At 44.1% G+C, this 23,707-nt stretch overlaps 1 protein-coding gene across 4 annotated transcripts; it reads right to left on the reverse strand.

Moving 5' to 3' along the window:
- Positions 1 to 245: 245 nt before the first annotated feature.
- Positions 246 to 19,613, reverse strand: CBY1 (chibby family member 1, beta catenin antagonist). Of its 4 annotated transcripts, none has more exons than XM_029590212.1 (5): positions 19,525 to 19,613; positions 5,729 to 5,896; positions 4,848 to 4,953; positions 4,510 to 4,622; positions 246 to 2,996 (listed from the first exon to the last, which is right to left on the reverse strand). In XM_029590212.1, exons 2-5 carry the CDS (start codon positions 5,804 to 5,806, stop codon positions 2,916 to 2,918), a joined length of 378 nt encoding a protein of 125 aa, XP_029446072.1. In that variant the 5' UTR covers positions 5,807 to 5,896; positions 19,525 to 19,613; the 3' UTR covers positions 246 to 2,915. The 4 variants fall into 4 exon arrangements, with proteins under 4 accessions (XP_029446072.1, XP_029446069.1, XP_029446068.1 ...); XM_029590209.1 differs by lacking the exon at positions 19,525 to 19,613 and adding an exon at positions 18,353 to 18,447; XM_029590208.1 differs by lacking the exon at positions 19,525 to 19,613 and adding an exon at positions 18,059 to 18,195.
- Positions 19,614 to 23,707: the final 4,094 nt, after the last annotated feature.

Genomic DNA, 23,707 nt, shown 5'->3' on the forward strand with positions numbered 1-23,707 from the left:
CCAAATACACTACATCTACTTCTACACATTCTTTATTCTGCATCCTACAGTGTCAGCTGTCCAGGTCATGAAGGGAATGGCCAGGAAACCCAGCTTCTCCTCTACTTCCGGAACCCTCCTTCCCTGGCCTCCCCCAAAGAAAATACCTTTTAGGAGAACTGAAGAACAGTGAAAGGATTTTCTTAATTCTAATAGTGTGTTTTTATGCGTGCCACACCTATCACAAAGACAAAATCACAAGCACGTCCCCTTTTAGGGTTGGTTCATTTTAATTAAATAAATAATATAAAATACTTTAACAAAATGCACCCAGGCGGGAATATAAAAAACAAAACCATGGTTTTATGTGCACAGTGAACTATTCAAAAGTACCATAGCAAGAGACAGGAAAGATGGCTCTCGGGACCAGCAGAAAGCAGTACCGTACTAACTGCACGCCTCCGGAATGAATTCATGTACCGTGGAGTTTGGGAGCTGCTGAGAACCCCTGAGTTGGGGGGGAGGAATGATTGTCCTTTGCAAGTAGCTATTCTTCCCCACTGCTCTATTAACCTTCCCCCACCCCTGTTTCTACTTAGAATGCCAGATAAAAAGGACTTAATTTTAGATAGATAATGTAAGCGCTGCCCATACCAAATACAGGGACCCACGGCTTCAACTGCTGCCGTAGAACTGCCTAGAGCAGCACATCTCTTTTCATTTCCTGCAGCACTGAGAGGCTGAACACGTACCACGCCAAAGCAGGGCTACAGTGCAGAAGGACAGCACCTAGAGCTTACCAGAGCTCTCTTGAAAAAAACAAACAAACATTATCCAGGCCCTTCTAAGATAAAAGGTTACAATTACTAATATCAGGTGTAAAGGACTAACTAGGAGTAAACCACCAAGTACATGATAAAAACACTAACTATCCCACCCCCCTTGGTGATATTAGGGGGCAGGGATTATGAAACAGAATGGAGAGGAGGGGGTGGCCCATGATGAGGGAGTCAATTCCTAGCTCGAGTCTTCTGCTCCCCAGGATGCCAAGGAGGTGGCACTCACAGCCCCTGGGGAGGGAGGACACGCAGTGGGATCTCAGTCTTTGAGCAATGGTGACGTCCGGTGGCCGGATTCAGGTCCCATGACTGGCCTAAGTAAGAGGGGAGGAGATGTGGGAAAAAAAGGGGGAAAGGCCCAGGTAGTTGTGAATGAAGGCACCAGATCCCAGCCCTATATCCAACTGAAATAGAAGCAGGTCACTGCTGGCTCCAAAAATAAAAAAATATATTTTGAGGATTAGTCCCAGAGTGACTTTGTATTATTTGTTTTGCAGTTTTTGTGTAACTTGGCTTTCCTGTTTTTGTTTATTTGTTTAGCAGTTCACCTGTTTTACGAAAGAAGAAGCTGGTTAGTGCCCTAGCACAAAATAAAATCACTTGATATCTACATACGATGTGCACCAAAGTTGTACAACATGGCTCCTCAAGGGCCATAAACCGTCCTGGTTATCAGAATATCCACAATGAATATTCAACAGGCACCTCTGCATACATGTGGTCTGAGAACCAGGCTAGTTTATATAGCTTGGTTACTTGGAAAATCAGACCTGACTGTGGCCCTCAAGAGCCAAGGCTGAGCATCTTTGATTATGGAAAAATGTAAAAATTCTCAGCAGAATTTGTCAGGCAAACTCCCAAATGCGGGACACGTCTGATACCGTGCACACGTATGATGGATGGGATCTGGCTGGAGAGATGGTGCTGAATTTGGACAGTCAGTAAAGCTGATGCCATATTGTGAATTACAAGACAACTTAATTTGAAATATTATAAGCCGATGCTAGGATTCCAGTACTCAGATCCCAGTAATTCTATCCATTACATAATGGACGGAATGCATCTTGTGGGGAAAGCACGTGAAGCATGCTTTTAAACTTAACACCTTTGTGCATTTAAGATAATGCAAAGCACAAACTAGTATGAACTCTGCGGCCCTCCATTATGCACCATCAGTGTGGGAAATCACCAGCCGACCCAGACATCCAACCAAGAGACAACTGCTGAGAAACATTTTATGGAAATAGGAAAATTGTACTTCTGCTGTAACGTCTTCCTATATTTTTTTCCTCCTACCTAGGGGCTCTCCGACTTTGGTTGTGATCTGGCCTTTTCTTGTCCATCAGAAACAAACCACTGTTTATGGGTCTACTATAGGTTCTCTTCTGTCAGCAGCAGAGATCTGATGTCTTACAGAATGACCCTAAAAATAGTGGTGCTACACAAGATAAGTGCCTTAAGCCTTTTACAGCAAGAAAAGGGAGAACAGTAAGTGCTGAGGAGAAAGGAATGCAGAGTTAAGAGCGGGGCTGATAAACAGAAAAAAACCAAAGCCAGTCAGAGACCAAGAAATCCCAGACTTCATTTACAGGTAATAATCCCAAGAGGTACCGTATGCTCCTCTTCTCCTTCTAGGAGGCTCTCTGCTGAAAGACTGCATCCCCATGATAACATCCCTCATACCCAGCCTGCTTGGCTTCCTAAAACAGCCTCACCATGAAGGGGCCACATGTTCATACAGGCTCTATACTCCCATGCCATCTAACTAATCTGCTCCGGCCTTTTCACATGGCCCCTGTGGAATATCTGCAGTGCTGTTTTAGCCCTTGACTAGTCTGGCTGCGTGAGCTATTTGGCTTCATCAAAGATCCCTGAGTGTTTTTTCCCCTGCTGTTCAGCTTTTCAAGAAGAGCCCCACCGGATCAGGATGCCATGTTTTCATACCGAAAAGCCGGCACCATGTCAACAACAGGGTTTTGTTTCCATTTCTACTCATCTTTCCTCTCTTCCATCTTCCCCTCCCCATCTGCAACCTCCTAGATTGTCTCCCAAGCACAGGTTTTGTACCGTTTCTGTATCTCCGCCCCCCCCCCCCTCTCACTTTCTCCTCCTGCCTATATATTTCAGCTCCTCCAGTTCCTTTTCCATGAGGTGAGACTCCGCCGTGGTTTCCGAGAGCTGTGAAAAGAATGAGTCAGCAGTCAGATTTTCAGCTGTCCTTAAGTGAATTCTTCAGTGTTGTGGAAAGTGCCAGACTGGTCATGCTAGGAGCCCACAGGACATGGAGCAGAAGGAACATATACAGTCGGCATCAAATCTTGCTCTTATGTTGTGCCCAAATGGAAAGTTTGGCTGCACAATCACAGTTAGTAACAGCCTTCCCTGTAGGGCAGTGCATGCAGTGGCTGTGCATGCTTCACAAACAATCTGCGCTCTCCTCACCCGTGAATGCATGGCCCTGCTCTGAAGGCACTGCCTATGAGAAGAAGGGGGAAGTTCAGGTTTTATCCTCCATGCTCATTCAATACTTGACGTCTCTACTGAAAATGCCAACCTGGGCCAAGAAGCACCAGCTTTCAACACTAGCGCATGGTGTTGAGGATACCAGGGAAGTGAACCGGTGCCATGGATCTTTCACAAAGAGTCCCAAACAGTTGTTGGATGATAATGACTCGGGTGCTGCTGATTTGAAATTTAAACCCACCAGTTAGGAAGTGTAACGTTCAGGGGCCACCTGCCAAGTGCCAGCAATTCAACACCACTCCCCCATTCTCTCCCAAGCAAAGCCACGCTCATAACTAGGAGGAAAAAAGCCCATAACTCACTGTAACCTTTCTGTGCATTCACTTTGGGGCGGATTTTAAAAGGCGCGCGAATAGCCTACTTTTGTTTGTGCTCCAGGCGCAAACAAAAGTACGCTGGATTTTAGTAGATACGCGCGGAGCCGCGCGTATCTGCTAAAAACCTGGATCGGCGCACGCAAGGCTATGGATTTTGTATAGCCGGCGCGCGCCGAGCCGCGCAGCCTACCCCCGTTCCCTCCGAGGCCGCTCCGAAATCGGAGCGGCCTCGGAGGGAACTTTCCTTTGCCCTCCCCTCACCTTCCCCTACCTAACCCACCCGCCCGGCCCTGTCTAAACCCCCCCCTTACCTTTGTCGGGGGATTTACACCTCCCGGAGGGAGGCGTAAATCCCCGCGCGCCAGCGGGCCTCCTGCGCGCCGGGCCGCGACCTGGGGGTGGGTACGGAGGGCGTGGCCACGCCCCCGGACCGCCCCGGGCCGTAGCCACGCCCCCGTACCCGCCCCCAAAACACTGCTGACATGCCCCCGAAACGTCGCGACGACCGGGCCCGCCCCCCGACACGCCCCCGACACGCCCCCCTCGGAGAACCCCGGGACTTACGCGAGTCCCGGGGCTCTGCGCGCGCCGGGGGGCCTATGTAAAATAGGCTTCCCGGCGCGCAGGGCCCTGCTCGCGTAAATCCGCCCGGTTTTGGGCGGATTTACGCGAGCAGGGCTCTGAAAATCCGCCCCTTTGTAGATAGTCTTTACTGTATTCTGCCATTTCCTTTCACAGACACTCTTGTCTAGCTATAAGAGAATCCCTGATCCCCATTTAACATGCTCAGAATGGCACATGGTTCGAGGCTGTCCTCCTCACCAGACATTCCTTCTCAGACCCCATCTCACCATGTCCAACAGGATGTCGACCTTCAGCTTTAGCAGGTTGTTCTCCTCCTCCAGCTGCAGGTTACGTTTGCGCAAACGCTGAATCTCCTTCTGAGCCCCACTACCACCAGACTCTGCAGAGAAGGGACACGGGGGAAGCTTTCACTGATATCATCACCCAAAACAAGAGCCGGGTAAACAGAGATAAACATAGCTTATTCAAGTGGTAAGACAAATTAGGAGCTTTCCTCAGTCTCTCACTCTGTTACACTCCTCCTCATCTCTACTGGTTGAACTGATGATTGCAACAGCTACAAATATGCATATGCACAAACGCATATCTATATAACTTCACTTGCCTGTTATCCATTGTCCATTCTCAAATGTCAGGCTCTGTCCTGCAATATTTATGTTGGGAAAGCCGTAGTCCAGGCCCAGCTCTGCCTCCTTTGTGGTCCTATCCAGCTGCCAGAACAAGAGACATCATAGAAGGGTTTTACTTTCTTCCTCTCCAAGTCCCTTTTTGTCAGAATTCTGTTCTCTTATCATGACAAAAAGTTGGAAGGGATTTGTGATCCACAACAGGGATTACCATTCCAATCATAGATTTGTGCAAAGTTGTGTTAATGTCACTAACAGTCACACATACACATACACAGTTTGCTACAATACAATGAAATGCAGAGGAGCAGACGTGGAACAGACTCCTGCCGTACCCATGACCTTCCACCCAGGCCTAGCAGCATGTGCACACCACAAAGTGTATGAAGGCATCCACTGGAGCTATTTGAATTAACTTCTCTGGCAGACCATTCCACTGACTCAGTTCTCCCTGTGAGAAATGTTGCTTCATTAACATTTTTCTTAACCCTTCTGCTTCAGGGTCCTAATAGACCTTTCCAGATCAAATACCACCATGTGGGCCATGCAGTCCTCCCCTCCCCCACTGTCTTTAGCTACAGTGTGAATTAGCCATGTTTAATTATAGCAATTTCTCCTTATACCTTTAACCTACTATGTAGATTTTAACCCAACTCCTTTTCCAATAACCTTGTCTGGTAGCAAATACTTCTTATTACCTTGTGAATGCCTCGGCTACCAATTCAAATATATACCATCCGAGGCTCAGCCGAATCTTTGGTGCTGCATTCCTTTCTCCAAGTCCCCTACACAAAGTAAACCTCCTCTTTTGGTGACACTAAAATGTAAGACTGACCTCCCCCATAAGCATCGAACCTACCGAGTGCAGGTTGGAGAGTGAAGCAGATTTCCTGGGTGGAGTTTTCTTTGGACTGAACATGTTCCCGAATAGTGGCATGTTTCACAATTGCTGGTCCTAACGCCTTCGTGCTTCACAGGAGCAAACCGTGGAAGTTCTGAAGCAAAGTATCAGCCCAAACTACCGAACCTGTCAACAGAATGCAGCCCGTTAGCAGCAAGCAATGACTTGTCTGATCATTGTGCATTTCTCTCTGCTTAAATACTAAAGTCATTTTACTCTGGCTCGGAAAAAATATAGAGCCATTATCCGAAAAAGAGTATTTTTCCTTGCATTACTGGCCCCTTCGGTTGCTGGCAGATGCTTCAAAGGGGCACTCTCTGAAGCTGAAACTTAAAGCATTCCCTCCTGCCAACACAAACTGCAGGTGCTGCACATCCACAGTGCTACGAAACATAGGCCTCTCCTATTCTTAGTGCTTTCACCAAGCCTGGGTGAGGGGGGCAGACTAGGCCGGGACAAATCTCTTAAAAAATTAAGATTACCATATGGCTGCTGTTTATTAGGGCAATATGGTTTTCTCTCTGTACATGTAGGGACTTGTTCTAATTTCTCAAAGAGAAGTTGTCACTTAAAAGTCCATTTTATTCATCTATCATTTGCCAACATTCTTAGCCCAATTGTTTTCAAAGCCAGAACCCTTGGAGTTTTATTGGACTCCAAATTATCTCTAAAGGAGAAAGTCTAGAAATTAGATCAGAAAACCTTTTATAAATTGAAAATGATTTGTCCATTAAAAACATTGTCCAGGATTTATTTTGTTCTGTTACAGCCTCCTTGCTGTAGTTATACAATGTTAGGTTCCACTTTAGGAGCTACCACCAAGGAAAAAGATCTGGGCCTCATAGCTGATATTACATTGGAATCATTGGCTCACTTCTGTCCGTCAGACCCGAAGGGAGTCGCCACTAAGGTAGAGAGGGTGGAGCGAGGGCGAGAACAGGCACAAACGCAACAATTATGTCCATCACGGATGGACATAATTATTGCTACATCTGTTTAGGCCCGGACCACGAGCAAAAGTCGTGTCGGGACTGCGGAAGGATGTCTCCGCGAGCCCAGCGGCACCGGGCAGCAAGAATGGAGAGGTTACGAATGGGCACTTCGGCCCCACCATCCTCGGTACATTCTTCGCCAGGACCGGCGAAGTCTGGTAAGGCCCATCCGAAGCGGGCGTCCTCGCTGGGACCAGCAGGACTGGGAAGAGCCGTTCCAAGTACCAGGCCAGGGTCTCACACACCCTCAAGGCCTCATACTACAGCCGGGGATCCGGCAGCGGTACTTTGGCATAAGGAACCGGGGAGTGCGTCGTCAGAACATGCGCCGTCAGCGTCGTTGAAAAGGAAGTACGACGCTACAAAAATAGACGACGTACAAACGACGCATGGCGCATTGCCGTGACGATGCATCCTTGATGCATCGATCCTAATATTGCCCTAATAAACAGCAGCCATATGGCGCACAGAGCATACGGCGCATGGCCAACCACACAGCACATCTACGGTGCACAAAGCATTGCACGATGCTCCTAAGGTGAATGGACGACCATGTTGCCGCTTTGCAGATATCAATTAAGGGAACTTTGTTCAAGTGGGCAACAGATGCTGCAATGGCGCGGATTTGGTGTGCCTGAGGCTTTGTGAGTAGTTTAATGGAACGTTTATTGTAGCAAAAAAGTATGCATTGCGATAACCAACTGGCTATGGTCCTTTTTGAGACTGGTTGTCCAGGATCATTCGGGTTAAAGGAAAGGAACAGTTGAGAAGGCCTCGAAGTTGATTGAGTCCGTTTCTTATAGTAAGCTAACATTCTTTTACAGTCCAACGTATGCAAAAGCTTTTCACGTTCGTTAGTATGCGGTTTTGGCATAAAAATAGGTAGTTATAGTTTAAGATGAAAAAATGTTACCATCTTAGGTAGAAAAGAAGGGTGAGGACGAAGGGTCACCTTGTCATGGTAGAATTCTAGATAAGGGGAGTAGTGAACCAAGGCTTCTAGTTCGCTGACTCTCCTTGCAGAAGTTATGGCAATGAGAAAAATTGTCTTTCATGTCATATATTTGATGTGGCTAGAGTCTAATGGTTCAAAAGGTGGAAGCATTAGTTGTTCCAGTACTACATTTAAATCCCATGGAATTGGAGGTTTAGTCACCGGTGGGCGAAGTCGTATCATTCCCTTCATGAATCTGGAAATTAACGGGTGGTTAGAAATTGGGAGATTATTAAAAGGTTCGTGAAAGGCTGCTATAGCACTGATATGAACTCGTACCGAAGTGGTGGCTAATCCTGCTTCGTAAAGCGTGTGCAGGTATTGTAGTAGTTGGGTGGCAGTGGATGAAAAGGGGTTTATATTTTTTGGACTACACCAATTCAAGTACCGCTGCCACTTTCCCTTGTAATTATGTCTGGTTGAAGGTTTTCGTGAAGCAATGAGAATATCCTCCAGTTGAGAAGATAAACCCAAAGGAGTCAGTATTTGCCTTTCAATCTCCATGCTGTGAGATGAAGGGATTGAGTCATGGGGTGAAGTAGGGAGCCCCCTTCCTGTGTCAGAAGATGTGGAAGATTTTGTAGTGTTATTCGTGGATGAATGGAAAGTCTCATGAGGTACGCATACCAAGGCTGTCTCGGCCACGCCGGGGCTATTAAAATCATGTCTGACACGTCCTAGATGCATTTCTGAATCGTTCAAGATATGAGTGGAATGGGAGGGTAGGCATACATCAAGCCTGGTGCCCGTGGAATGAGAAAGGCATCGGGAGCAAGCCTTTGATTGCTGGGGTAAATTGAGCAAAAGGTTTGGACTTGTCTGTTAGCTTCCGTAGCAAAGAGATCTATTATGGGAAACCCCCACTGTTTGAAGATGTTTTCTGCCACCTCTGGATTTAAAGTCCATTCGTGCGGACGGAATATCCGACTGAGATGATCTGCTGTTACATTGTCCAGACCTGGAAGATAAGTTGCCTGAATTGATACTTGGGCTTTTATTGTCCAATGTAGAATTTGTGTTGCTTCCTGACATAGAGTCCAGGAACCGGACCCTCCTTCCTTGTTTATGTAAAACATGGCTACCTGGTTGTCGATATATACCATGAGGCTTGATCCCCTTATCTGAGCCGACAACGTTTGAAGTGCCATCCAAATGGCTCTTAGTTCTAAGAGATTGATCTGGTATGTAGATTCCTGAGGGGTCCACAGACCTTGAGTTTTTAGGTTGCCTAGATGGGCTCCCCAACCCTTGTTGGAGGCATCCGTGGTCAGAGTGATCTGATGAGGAGGTAAACGGAATGGGGCTCCCGAGGAAAGATTTTTGGGAAGGAGCCACCATCGAATGTGCTCCTTCATTGCGTTCGTAATTTGAATTCTGGAGCTGAGTGGCTGTATGAATTGAGACCACTGAGTATTTAAATCCCATTGTAAGCGGCGCATGTGAAGTCTGGTGTGAGGAACCACATAGATCGCTGCTGCCATATGACCCAGAAGTTGTAGAACTTGGCGTGCTGATGCCTGGTTTCTGTAAAGAAGGCAGTGGGCCACTGATTGTAGAGTCTGCATCCTGTCTTGAGGGAGGTATGCTCTCTGTTTCACCTTATTTATGAGAGCGCCTATGAACTGAAGTATTTGAGTAGGTTGTAGGTGAGACTTCTCGAAATTGATAAGAAATCCCAACTTCTGAAGGCATTTGATCGTGCGTAATGTATGATCTCTCAGTGGGAAGCCAACCCACCACAGATCATTAACTCCGCCTATGGAGTATTACAATTTTTAGCTCTTCCCCTTGACAGGGTAATCCATAACAGATTGCTAACTCCCTGGTGGACTTATAACAGATTGCCAACTCCTCCCCTTGGCGGGATGATTTATTACAGATTCTAACTCCGCCCCTGGGGAGCAGTTTCTACAGATTGCTACTCCTAGCAACAGGGATTGATAACAGATTGTTAACTCCTCCCTCTACAGGAGGAGCTCAATAACAGATTGCTAACTCCGAGCAGCAGATTTATAACAATAATTTTGCCACACTGACAATATTTAAACCCAGAGGGCTTCGGAACCATCTGGGAAGAGATCTTGAGAAAGAAAAACGCAAAAAAAATAATTTCCAGTCAGGAAAAAGCTAGAGGAAAAAACCCCGCGGGCGAACAGCTCGTGGAAAAAAAGAAACTGAAGAGGTGAGGGAACCGTGCGGGAACACGACTGTGCAGACGCACAGAGTCAAAAACTCTGTGCTCAGCTGAGGAACCTCCGCCTACTCGGGATTGCGACGCTTCCCATACAGCATGGCTAATTCAGCCTTGCTGTCGACGGGAAAAGCGAGTTGACAAAACATTTTTCAGATATAGCAGTATTTATTTCTCTCTCTCTCTGTATATATATATATATATATAAGAATGCAAGGAAGCCCCAATACTCTTGCTGCACATATATTGTATACACAAATATAAATACCAAATTAAAAAAACTTCTTATATCTTCAAAAACTTTAATCAAACAAATGTATTTTTATTAAAATGTTATTGAGATCCCAACTACCTAAAACCACCCCCAATAAGCACTCACACGCAAACACACGTATACCCACCAAAACCTATTTAAAAACTGAGCCCTGCAATAAAGGAACAAAATGTCCCTTATAATGATGAAACAAAATATCTCTCCCTTATTAGCCCAAAGTCTATCCCTAAAAATAAAACACAGTAACAATCTATAAATATGTCCTCCTAAAAAATTATAGATATGCAAAAACATTGTTGCCCACAGAGAACAAAAGATTCAAACAAGTCATTCCTTCAAATCATATAATCAAACAATGTTCTTCCTTACAAGCTCTTGTATGACAAACATATCAATAATAGAAAAAAAATCCAATGTCCCTCCTTAAAGCTGCAAACATTTTTGTCCATAGAGAACAAAAGATTCAAACAAGTCTTTCCTTCAAATCCTATGTCAAACCTTTGTTTCACCCACGAATGGGCTTCCTCAGGGGGAACTTTCAACAAAACTTTTCTACCTCACAGAGACTCAAAACCATCTCTTTGTCATCTCAATAAAGTTCAAACCAGACTTGAATCAGAGTTCAAATGAGAGCTGCTCCGCTTCTCTTCAGCTTCCAGCAGCACAGGTGTCAGGCTTAGTGTTCAGCACTGTTGTTTCATAGTAGGAGCCATACTATTTTCAATACATTTTGTTCAGAGGTGCTATTAATCAATGTGTCAATCTGTGGGCGTCAAACCCAGTGAGTATTTTTTTTTTAAGTTAAGCCACCACTGTGTACTTCCAAACCACAGACACAGAAGCTCTGCTACCTGGTAAGTTTGATTGAACACTAAACCTGACACCTGTGTCGCTGGAAGCTGAAGAGAAGCAGCTTTGGAGACTGCCTGCCAGCTGAGTGCTACTGCGAAGAGGTGGCTCTCATCTATATGTATAGTCCTGGGGGAAGGAACAGGCCCCCGGTGAGAATGAGTCTGTGTGTAGAGATGTGTGTGTGTGTGTGTGTGAGACAGAGAGAGAGACTGTGAGCCTGGGGGGAGAGACAGAGAGCATGTATGAGGGGGTGTGAGTACCAGAGAGGAAGCCTATGAGAGGAGATTGTGAAGGAGTGTGTATATGTGTAAGAGAATGGGAGCTAGTGTGTGAAAAAGGCATTGTGTGTGAGAGAGGGAGCCTATGTGTAGGGGGATGTGAGTGAGCCATAGGTATCCTGTGTGAAGGTGTATGCATGAGAGAGAAAGGAAGCCTTGTGGGTGTGGGTGCAAGCGAAGGGAGCCCGTATGAGGTGGTGTGTGTGTGCGAGAGAGAGGGACAGAGGGAGCTGTTTGAGGGGCAGTACTGAGAGGGGTCAAACTCTGGGAGCGGAGAGAGTGGAAGGGATTGTGCCTAGAGGGGGGAAGGGAGAAATAGTGGCAAGTGGAGGAGTTGGGGCCTGAGAGAGCAACGTAAAAGGAGTCTGGTCAGGGTAGTAGGGAGAGAGGGTGCAAGGGACACTCTTACAGTGATCCTCTAGAGAAATTCTGCTCAAAATATTTAAAACGCTGCATCTTTAAGTAATAACTTTTTTCTGTATTACATTTTAAATTAATTACTTAACACAATATACATGACAGTCTTTATTTTGACCAATATAAAGTGTGCAGAATTTTAAGTTTTTGTATGCAGAAAATTTAAATTTGTGTGTGCAGAATTCCCCCAGGAGTAATATGTAATATTTAAATTCTAAAAACACCTAAGGACACTCTTGCGCCAGCTTTGAGTGCTTTGGTTAATCTCTCATTATCCCAAGGTAATCTACCAGCTGCTATGAAGACAGCCCTTGTAAGACCTCTGTTAAAAGTGTGGCAGTGAGGTGTCCAATCCTAACAATTAACGACCAATCACTTCATTATCATTCTTAGCTAAGCTAACTTGAAACCTTGGTATTGACTCAATTCACAGATTCACTGAAGAAAAGGTTCTTGACCCACACCAGCGCGGGTTTAGAAAATCTCACAATACTGAATTGTTAATACTTTCTTTACTACATAACCTACGTAGATGCCTTGATGCAGGCCATAGCTACAATGTAGCCTCTTTAGACATTTCCACAGCCTTTGATACTGTAGACCACTCCATCTTAATGCACCCTCTAAGAGAAGGCGGTATAGCTGCCTCTGTCTTATGTCGGTTCAGTTCTTTTCTTTCTCAGCATATGCAGCGCGTTGAATTCAATAATCATTGTTTAAAATGGTTGGACATGGTTATGGGGGTTCTGCACGGCTCGGTTTTATCGGCACTGCTCTTCAATCTTTTTTTTTGTTTTTTATTACATTTCAAAATACATTCAAGCAAATCTTGAGTAAGAAAACAATTGGCATACTAGTACATAGAAAAAAATAACCTATACAGGCCAGAAACTATCAAGATAGGAAAAAGAAGCATTAATAATGCCAAAAAATATCCAAGTCCTCAAATTGGGGATCCAAGCACGATTCCAAGAAAATTACAAATAAGGAAAAAAACTAAAACTTAAGAGGGGTATTAAATCTATAGAAAGGACACACATTCCCAACTATTAGGAGGTCAGTTAGCATTTGAAGGTAAATTTCCTACCACATTTAACCTTTTGTCAGCAAGAAAATCTGATAACCGAGATGGATGAAAAAAATATAAGAAACTTCATTATATTTTATAAGTCATTTGCATGGGTATTTCAAAATACAAAGAGCACCCAATTGCAAAACTTTAGGTCTCAATAAGAGAAATATTTTTCCCTTTTTTGTATGTTCTCAGCCCAGTCCAGGAAAACTCGAACTTTTAAAATTAAGAAAAACTTCCGAATGATGTCAAAATCATCTTAAGAGTCCAGTCCCTGATTACCTTAGATAGCTCAGATTTGAGATTTATACTGTAGTATTTCCTGGTAATAAAGATATCAACTTCATTGTACGTTCATTAACTAAAAAAAATAGTTCCTTTTTTTTTCCTATTTAAAGAAGATAAGTGCGTACTGTTTAATGATATATATTTTCCTTTTGTTCTTATGTAACAATGAAGATGTCTGTATTGCAATTTGACAGGTTTGTCATAAATTATTTGAAAATTCAATAAAATATAAACAAAAAAAAAAAAGAGTCCCGTCCCTATCTGACTCTAGAAGGAAGGAAACAATTAAAGACTCTGGTTGAGCAATTTCACTTTCAGAAGCCTCTAGAACCGCAGATATATTTAAATTATCAGAAACCACTGGAGTTAAGGACTGCATATTTTGCCCCTCATCAGATTTTTTCTTAAAAGGTGGTAAATAAATCTTCACAGTTGGTGGAATTGCGTGTTCAGGTACCTTTAATATTTCTATCATATATTTCCTCCACATATCTCTTGCTGAAGTATAGGGAACTTCTGGAAAATTAATAAAGCGCAAGTTCCTTCCACAGATTTGGTTTTCAAGATTCTCAATCTTATTAATCAAAATCTGATTTTCTTTCATAAGTAATCAATGTTACTCAGTCAACATTATCAATTTCCATTTTCATCTTCACATTCTCCGCTTTCAAAGACTGAACTTGGTTTCCAACTTTGGTGACTTGTTGGACTAAAGGGTTCAACTGAGCTGTTATATTAGAATTCAGAGTCACCATAGCACCCCAAACAGATTCTAAGGAGAATATCCGGGGTCTTACCATGACAAAAGGTTTGAGAGATGGCAAGTCTGTCGGTAAAGTTCCTCCTTGTGGAAATTCCTCCTCAAAAATGCTGCCGAATACCTCTGAGGGGAACTGTTCCTGTTACGCTGGCGGAATCCCTGACAGACTCTGCAGCAGTGGAGACAGACAACGTAGTCTCAGAACGGGGCTCGGGTGGCACTGAGTCATCAGAGTGCGCCAAGCTCCATCGCGGTGAGAGAATCCTAGCTGCAGCGGGATTTGCAGGTGCCGTCCTTTCCACCGGGGACAGCGATGTCAGTGAATCAGGGAAGGAGTCGAGTACTTCTTCCTCTCGGTTCTCTTCCCGGTAACAAACCCCTCCCCTCATGTGTGCACTCATCAGGCCGACAATCGGGTCTTCAGGAGAAGGCAAAGAGACTTCCCTCTCCTTAGCTCTTTGCTTGCTGCTAGAATGAGGCATAATGACACGGTAAGAAACAAACACGAAGAAAAATGTGACGCCGGGAGAAGCTAGGGCGCCATCTTGGATCCCTTGTCTAGGCTTTTTCTCTCGCTCTTTAATCTTTACCTAAGCTCTAAACATCTCCAAAACTCAGTTTCTACTAATCCAGAGATCTCACTCTAAAATACAACACACGTCTATTACCATAGAAACATCAGCTTCCCTTTCAGAACAAATATAAAAAAATGTAGATGTATTACTTAACTCTTCAATTGCAAAGCAGTCATTAAATCAGGATTTTACAAAGTTCAAGTTTTATGCGGCCTGAAACATCTGACAGACGTCCAGACTTGTATTCTACCCCCTGTTAATTACTGTAATTCTATCTATTTAGGCCTCCCTGCAAAGAAACTAAAACCGTTGCAGCTCTTATTGAATACAGCGGCCTGATTAATATCTGGTAACAAGTGGCGGGACCATATCCAGTTTTAATCAATCTTCACTGGCTACCAATTAATCAAGGATATAGTACAAGGCTGGCACTATCATTTTCAGACTGATTTCTTCCGCAGCCTCCCCCTTGGAATAATGTGTTGTTACGTGTACTGCCTTCCCTGCCAGTTAAGATCCTCACAGAGAGCGGTCTTCTGGATATTCCATCGTTAGAACAAGCACAAATCAGTACAACAAGGGACTGTGCCTTTTCAACTGCAGCCCCGATCTTCTGGAACTCCGTACCCGTGGTATTGCGCACATCAGACAGCTTGAAAACTTTTAAGTCTTTGTTAAAGACATTATTGTTTAAACAAGCAGATTATTCATTTTGTCAGGAAGTCAGATGATTAAGACCAGAGCAACATGTAAGTTTCAATGCAGATATTTATGTATTGTGTGGTTTTATTCTGTGCACTTCGAATTATGATTGTTTTTTTGTACTTCGCTTAGATTCATGTTAAGCGATTCATACATTTTAATAAAGATAGAGAAGGAAGGTCCAAAGTGGTATAGTGAAACTGAAAGGTAACAAGGAACAATTTGTGGAAATGAAGAAATGGCAGAAATATTAAACAAATAGTTCAGTTCAGTGTTCATTAAAGAAGACCCTAGAGAAGGACCGCTGCTGGTAGACAAGATCATAGAGGGGGATGTGGTAGACGAAACTCTGTTTACGGAACAATGTATGGGAAGAGCTAAGAAAACTGAAAGTGGACAAAGCCATGGGGCCGGATGAGGTACATCCCAGGATACTGAGGGAGCTCAGAGATGTGCTGGCGGGTCCACTGAAGGTCATTTTTAATAGATCCCTGGAAACAGGAGTGGTGCCTCAGGATTGAGGAAGAGTGGTGATGGTCCCACTTCAAAAGAGTGGTAGCAGAGAAGAAGCTGGAAACTACAGGCCAGTTAGTGATGGGAAAATTAATGGAGTTGCTGCTGAAGGAAAAGATAAATGAACTATCTAGAATCTGGTGGGTTGTTGGACCTGAAGCAGCATGGAGAAGATCCTGTCAGACAAATCTGATTAACTTTTTTGATTGGGTGACTAGAGAATTAGATTAAGGAAAGCGCTCAATGAGATCTACTTGGATTTCAGCCAAGCTTTTGATACGGTTCTGCATAGGAGGCTTGTGAATAAAATGAGAAGTGTGGGAGTAAGTGCCAAGGTGGTGGCGTAGATTACAAACTGGTTGACTGATAGGAGACAGCGTGTAATGGTAAATGGAATCTACTCTGAAGAAAGAGCCATGTTAAGCGGAGTGCCACAGGGACTGGTTCTGTTCAATATCTTTGTAAGTGACGTTATGAAAGGGATAGAAGGTAAAGTGTGTCTATTTGCAGATGATACTAAGATCTACAACAGAATGGACATGCCTGAAGGAGTAGAGAGAATGAAAAAAATGATTTAATAAAGCTTGAAGAGCGGTCGAAGATTTGGCAGCTGGGATTCAGTGCCAAAAAGTGCAGAGTCATGCATGTGGTACGTGGTAATCCAAAAGAGCTATATGTGATTGGGAGGGGGGAAACCGATGTACATTGACCAAGAAAGGGATCTTGGGGTGATAGTGTCTGGGGATCTAAAGATGGCAAAACAATGTGAAAAGGCAATAGCTAATGCCAGAAGAATGATTTAATAAAGCTTGAAGCGTGCAGGGGGTAAGCTGCACAGAAGAATAACCAGTAAGAAAAAGGAGGTGATGATGCCCTTGTACAAGTCCTTGTTGAGGCCTCACCTGGAGTATTCTGTTTAGTTCTGGAGCCCGTAAATAATGATAGAAACAGGATGGAGGCGATCCAGAGAAGGGCAACAAAAATGGTGTGAAGTCTGTATTGGAAGATCTATGAGGAGTGGCTGAAGGATCTGAATATGTATATCCTGGAAGAAAGGAGGTGCAGGGGAGATATGATACAGACCTTCAGATACCTAAAAGATTTCAATGATGTATGGACTTTGAATCTTTTCCGTTGGAAAGAAAACAATAGAACTTGGGGTCACAAAGTGAAACTCCAGGAGGGAAGATCCAAAACCGTTAGTAAATATTTCTACATGGAGAGGGTGGTGGAGGCTTGGAATGCCCTTCATCATATGATGAAGAAGAAAACAGTCAAAGAATTCAAAGAGGCATTGGATAAACACTGTGGATTTTTAAAGGCTAGAGGATGAAAATGAGATAAGCGTGCAGGGGGTAACTTGCTGGTAGGGCGGTTACTACCCTTAGCAGAAAGCATGGAGATTACTACCCTTAACCAATATGCTTTGAATGCAACTGCAACATTGCTCCACACTTAGACGGCAGGGGGAAAAGAGGAACTGGATTCAGACAACAGAGGGTCCCGAATTCCATGGTCTGTGATACTGTTATGCAGATATAAGGGAAAAAGCTCAGGGCTGTTTCTATGGCCAAGACCTAAAGGAAATAAAGAAAGAATGCATGGGGGGAACTTGTTAAAGCAGTTACTACCCTTAACCAATAAGCCTTGATGCTTCTGATGCAACTGCAGCATTACTCTCTGCTTCGAAGGAGAGGGGTGGAAGGAAAGAGGAATTTGGATTCAGAGATAACCAACACGAGTCATGACTTTTTTACAGTCTGGGATGCTAATGCACAGACATTAAGGAAAAAAATACAAGACTGTTTCTACAGTCAAGGCCATAAACAAAGCACGTCAAGCAAAACTGACAGATACATGGGGGGTTACATGTGGATACTCCCATGGGAAACTTCCAGGGCAGCCTGGATGGACCATTGTCATATAGAAACAGAAAAGACGGTAGAAAAGGACCAATCTTGCACCAAGAGAAGGATGCAAAGCGGTGTGCGTGCATAAGCTTTTCCGACAATACTCGGAGCTCTTCTTTCCATAGAAAAGCTTGTGGGATCCAGAACCTTCATGCAAATCACCATCATCGTTTGTATAATTGTCATCTTCTCCCAATTACAGGTATAACTTCTTACAAAGGATTCAACTTTGCGAATATGTACAATTTCTCTGACACCCCCCCCCCCTGCTGTTCTCGTTTCCATCGGAGGACAAGGAACTACAACTCCCAGGATGCTCTCCAGGAGTTTGAAAAGCTTTCGCTTTTTTCCTATTTAAGCAAACCGGTCCACTGCACATTTATCAGGGAATGACGACTGCCATTCTCCCGCGCACACCCTGAAGCCCCCTTCGACCTGCAGTTTCTCGACGGGTTCCACAAGCTTCTCACCTCCCGACGCGACGTCTCACCAAGCGAGCTCTAAGGAGATTGCACGCACGCAGACTCATCAGGGGGCTCTACCATTTACGCCAAAGGGTACATACTCAGCAGGGGAACGAAGGACTGCTGACGCTATCATGGCTGAAAAGCTAACGCATATAAAACACACAGGTTTGGGACCGTAAGTACGATTTTTTAATTTCTCCAGGTGAGGCTTTTGGATGTGTCAGTATAAGGGCCGCGTAGGAATTTGTTGGGAGGCGCCCCCAGTATGAGGCTTATAATGGTACAGTCTTTTCTTACCATAGCGACGGCGTCATTTACCCCGACGCAGCGTTCCTGCTGGGTTGTTCCATTATCTAGCTGTCGAAAGAGGGGTGCTCCAGTTATTTTCATATTATCTGATTCTGAATATCTCCCTAATGCAATTAAACAATATTGTATCTCCCATATGAACTGTCGTTTAGTTGCCGTCCCTACTTTTTCCTTTACAAATGGATGGGACGGGAGAAGGTAGTTATTATAGTTTCGCCAAGCCGGTTTCCATAGTGATAAGCCAGACGCAGCATGTCGACCACGCGGGTATTGTCTTGATTCCGAAGTGCGCGAGAAAGCAGGCTCCCGCGGACGCAGACGCAGGTAAACTTCACCTTGTCTCCCGTCACTGAATGACAACCCAATAGGAAACGTTAACCGCCCACTCCACCCCCATCAATTCGTGCAGCTCCGTCCTCAGAGAATTGTGGCACGCGTAGTTCTTGGATTGTTTCCCAGGAAAGCGCGCATTCTCCTCGCCGTTCTGGAAGGGTTCGGGAGCGTTCTGAGAACTGAGGTTTCTCTCAGGTTCCCGAGGTTCAGTCTCCCTAGGGCGAGACGTCATTCCAACCCTCGATCGACAGGGAGCGCTAGGGGACATAAAACCTAAATTTAAAAAGATTTGATCATAGAAAAAGCAGAGAACCAGGCATAGAAATTATGGATTTTGTGATGGGCGTTTGGACTATGTCTCATAGCCCAGTGACAGAAAATCTTGCAGTGTGATTGAGCTCGTTCTTTCCTTTTGTAGTGCACTGGCGCTGTTACAGTTCCATCAGCCAGAGAGGATGTGCAATAGGGGTCGTTCCTACATAAGCGAATTCTGTGCCTGGAAAATACGTAGGCAACCTCATCTTTGGCCACAGAGTTCCTTCTGCACTGCAGCAAAGATCCCACGTGCATCCTCTCTGGCTAATTCTTAGGTTGGTCCAAGAAAGATTCCTTCTTAACCTATACTTATTAAAAGTCCTGTGTGTTTCATCTGGCCCAATTTTAGGATTTGTGGTTTTCTTTTTTTTTTCCTTAACTAAAAAATATCCTAACTTCAGCAGCGATAGAGAGAAATTAATGGACATATTCTTTTATCCTATACAGTTTGATACTATATTCTGAAATCTGAAGACTTATTACCATGGCATTCGTTAACAAGGTAACTTTACCTATGGTCATCTATGAGGAAAACCGGAAAGAACCGCTTGAGAAACAACAGAAACAAAGAGAGGAAGCGTATCAGGCTTCGGTAACTTCTCCAGCTTGTATCCTGTCCAAAGAGAGAGCAAGCTTCACAGGGAGTTTGGGATGGGCTTGTATTTGTATGGGTCCCACTGGGCAGGCTTTCCATCTATGATGGTGGTATTTAGAAGCTCATTGGTAGTGCATTGCTAGTTTTCAAAATGGGGCACTTCCTTGTATAAGAATACTGAGTATCTGTATATCATGTTTCTTGATATAAGAAAGCTTTTCTCTCCTTCTGTGTCAGTGGGATTGGGGGGGGGGCTTAGTGAATTAGGCCCTTAGGGCCTCATTTTCAAAGGAGTTACCGCGTGCGATAAATTCGCAAATCGCGCTAACAGCCGTTAACGCGATTTGCGAATACAAATTTGTAATTTGTTATTCAGGGGGGCGGAGTATATGTAAAGTGAGAAACAGGTATTGTGTGCGGCGAAACAGCCGCAGTGTTAGCGCGGCTCCTACCGCGGCTAATAGCTACAACCCTTTCATTTGTGTTACATACTGAGAGAGAGTGAGTGAGTGTGAGAGAGAGAGAGAGTGAGCCTTGCTATAATGTCTATGCCCTACACAGGTATTTGTATCCCTATGAGAGGCCCACCTAGTAACTCGAGGTGGGGATTAGGTATGAGTGTAGGGGGTTGGGGCCACTTTGACATTCCACGTGAGACGTACGAACAGAACAGTGGTCTCTTGTGACGCTTTGAAGGCCTTCGGAGTGAGGAAGCTCACTCCAAGATGAGATTTGGACAATGTTCTCTCCACCTAGCTTGATGGACACTCTACCTGGGCAACAACAAGCTAGGTGGAGAGAACATTGTCCAAATCTCATCTTGGAGTGAGCTTCCTCACTCCGAAGGCCTTCAAAGCGTCACAAGAGACCACTGTTCTGTTCGTACGTCTCACGTGGAATGTGAAAGTGGCCCCAACCCCCTACATTCTTACCTAATCCCCACCTCGAGTTACTAGGTGGGCCTCTCATAGGGATACAAATACCTGTGTAGGGCATAGACATTATAGCAAGGCGCTCTCTCTCTCTCTCTCTCTCTCTCTCTCTCTCTCTCTCTCTCTCTCTCTCTCTCTCTCTCTCTCTCTCTCTCTCTCTCTCTCTCTCTCTCTCTCTCCCCTCTTGTGCCTTATGTTTTGCACACTTCTGTATTTCACAGAACACAGTTCCCAGGTCCCCTAGAGCTTGGCAATCAACATAGAATTCAGGGAGGTTAAGTTAACCTGCTCATGGGCCAATCCAGTAAGATGCACGCTGAAAACGAGTGCTCATATTGAGCACCTCTTTCCCTAAAGCACGTGCAGCCACATCCCTGTGAGCCTCCAACATAATATTTAAATGAGAGCGTAACAAAGGGCACACTACGGGAGAATGTGCATCTCTGGTGCTCAAAAGAGGTTATTGCATCGGGCGTCCACAATTGCAATGGGTGCTCAGTACGAGTGTCTATTTTGATCACACTTCCTTTGGTTATTTTGCTGAAGTGCCATTTTCAATACTGCAGTTTATTATATCAGGTGCCCATTGCTACGGGTGTCTAAACTGTGCGGTCATAAGAAATGTGTGCTTCTTTTTGAGCAAACTGATATACATATATGGGCCAATTTTAAAAGGGCCACACGTGTAAAAACGGGGGGGGGGGGGGGGGTGTTTACATGCGTGGCCTGGTCTTGCGCACACTGCTCGCATTTTCAGAAGGGCCCGGTCTCGTGCATAATCCACGTTCCCTGTATGTACCCGGATCAGTCCAGACTCCTGGGTTTTGCCTCCCCTCCAGCAGATGGAGACAGAGAAGTTTTGACTGACTCTGCCCTATATCCTCAGGTGCCACCTACAGTCTGACAGTATTTCTCTGTCTCCAGCAGATGGTGGAGGTGCAAAATCCTACAGTCTGTGTTCAACAGGCATGGACATGGTTAAAAAATACAATCCTAGAGGCGCAGTCCATATGTATTCCACACATTAAGAAAGGAAGGTGGAAGGAAGGCAAAACGATTACCATCATGGTTAAAAGGTGAGGTGAAAGAGGCTATTTTAGCCAAAAAACATCCTTCAAAAATTGGAAGGATCCATCTGAAGAAAATAGGATAAAACATAAGCATTGTCAAGTTAAGTGTAAAACATTGATAAGACAGGCAAAGAGAGAATTTGAAATGAAGTTGGCCATAGAGGCAAAAACTCATAATAAAAACTTTTTAAAATATATCCGAAGCAAGAAATCTGTGAGGGAGTCGGTTGGACCATTAGATGACCGAGGGGTTAAAGGGGTTCTTAGGGAAGATAAGGCCATTGCAGAAAAACTAAATGAATTCTTTGCTTCTTTGTTTACTAATGAGGATGTTGGGGAGATACCAGTTCCAGAGATGGTTTTCAAGGGTGATGAGTCAGACGAACTGAACAAAATCATGTGAACCTGGAAGATGTAGTAGGCCAGATCGACAAACTAAAGAGTAACAAATCACCTGGACCGGATGGTATGCATCCAAGGGTACTGAAGGAACTAAAAAATGAAATTTCTGATCTATTAGTTAAAATTTGTAACCTATCATTAAAATCATCCATTGTACCTGAAGACTGGAGGATGGCCAATGTAACCCCAATATTTAAAAAAGGCTCCAGGGGCGATCCGGGTAACTAAAGACCAGTGAGCCTGACCTCAGTGCCGGGAAAAATAGTGAAAACTATTTTCAGGATTAAAATCGTAGAGCATGTAGAAAGACATGGTTTAATGGAACACAGTCAATATGGATTTACCCAAGGGAAGTCTTACCTATCAAATCTTCATTTTTTTGAAGGGGTTAATAAACATGTGGATAAAGGTGAACCAGTAGATGTAGTGTATTTGGATTTTCAGAAGGCGTTTGACAGAGTCCCTCATGAGAGGTGTCTAAGAAAACTAAAAAGTTATGGGATAGGAGGCGATGTCCTTTTGTGGATTGCAAACTGGTTAAAAGACAGGAAACAGAGAGTGGGATTGAATGGTCAATTTTCTCAGTGGAAAAGGGTGAACAGTGGAGTGCCTCAGGGATCTGTACTTGGACCGGTGCTTTTCAATATATATATGATCTGGAAAGGAATACGATGAGTGAGGTTATCAAATTTGCGATAATAAAAAATTATTCAGAGTAGTTAAATCACAAGTGGATTGTGATACATTACAGGAGGACCTTAGAAGGCTGGAAGATTGGGCATCCAAACGACAGATTAACTTTAATGTGGACAAGTGTAAGGTGTTGCATATAGGAAAAAATAACCCTTGCTGTACTTACACGATGTTAGGTTCCATATTAGGAGCTACCACCCAGGAAAAAGATCTAGGCATCATAGTGGATAATTTATTTATTTATTTATTTAAGATCTTTTAATATACTGATACTCAAGACAAAATGTCTTATCATACCGGTTTACAATGAAACAAGGGGATAACCATAGATATAAGAGTAAAGTTACATAAAACAGGGATAATACTTTGAAATCATCAGCTCAGTGTGCTGCAGCAGTCAAAAAAGCAAACAGAATGTTGGGAATTATTAGGAAGGGAATGGTTAATAATACGGAAAATGTCATAATGCTTCTATATCACTCCATGGTGAGACCACACTTTGAATACTGTGTACAATTCTGGTTGCCACATCTCAAAAAAGATATAGTTGCGATTGAGAAGGTACAGAGAAGGGCAACCAGAATGATGGGGGGGACGGAACAGCTCCCCTTTGAGGAAGGGCTGAAGAGGTTAAGGCTGTTCAGCTTGGAGAAGAGTCGGCTGAGAGGGGATATGATAGCGGTCTTTAAGATTATGAGAGGTCTTGAACGAGTAGATGTGAATCGGTTATTTACACTTTCGAATAGTGGAAGGACTAGGGGGCATTCCGTGAAGTTAGCAAGTAGCACATTTAAGACTAATCAGAGAAAATTCTTTTTCACTCAACGCACAATGGACCTCTGGAATTTGTTGCCAGAGGATGTGGTTAGTGCTGTTAGTGTAGCTGGGTTCAAAGTGGGTTTGGATAAGTTCATGGAGGAGAAGTCCATTAACGGCTATTAATCACTGCTATTAATTGCATCAGTAGCATGGTATTAATTGCATCAGTAGCATGGGATCTTCT

This window comes from Rhinatrema bivittatum, chromosome 2 (assembly GCF_901001135.1).
Source record: "Rhinatrema bivittatum chromosome 2, aRhiBiv1.1, whole genome shotgun sequence".
NCBI classification, from domain to species: domain Eukaryota; kingdom Metazoa; phylum Chordata; class Amphibia; order Gymnophiona; family Rhinatrematidae; genus Rhinatrema; species Rhinatrema bivittatum.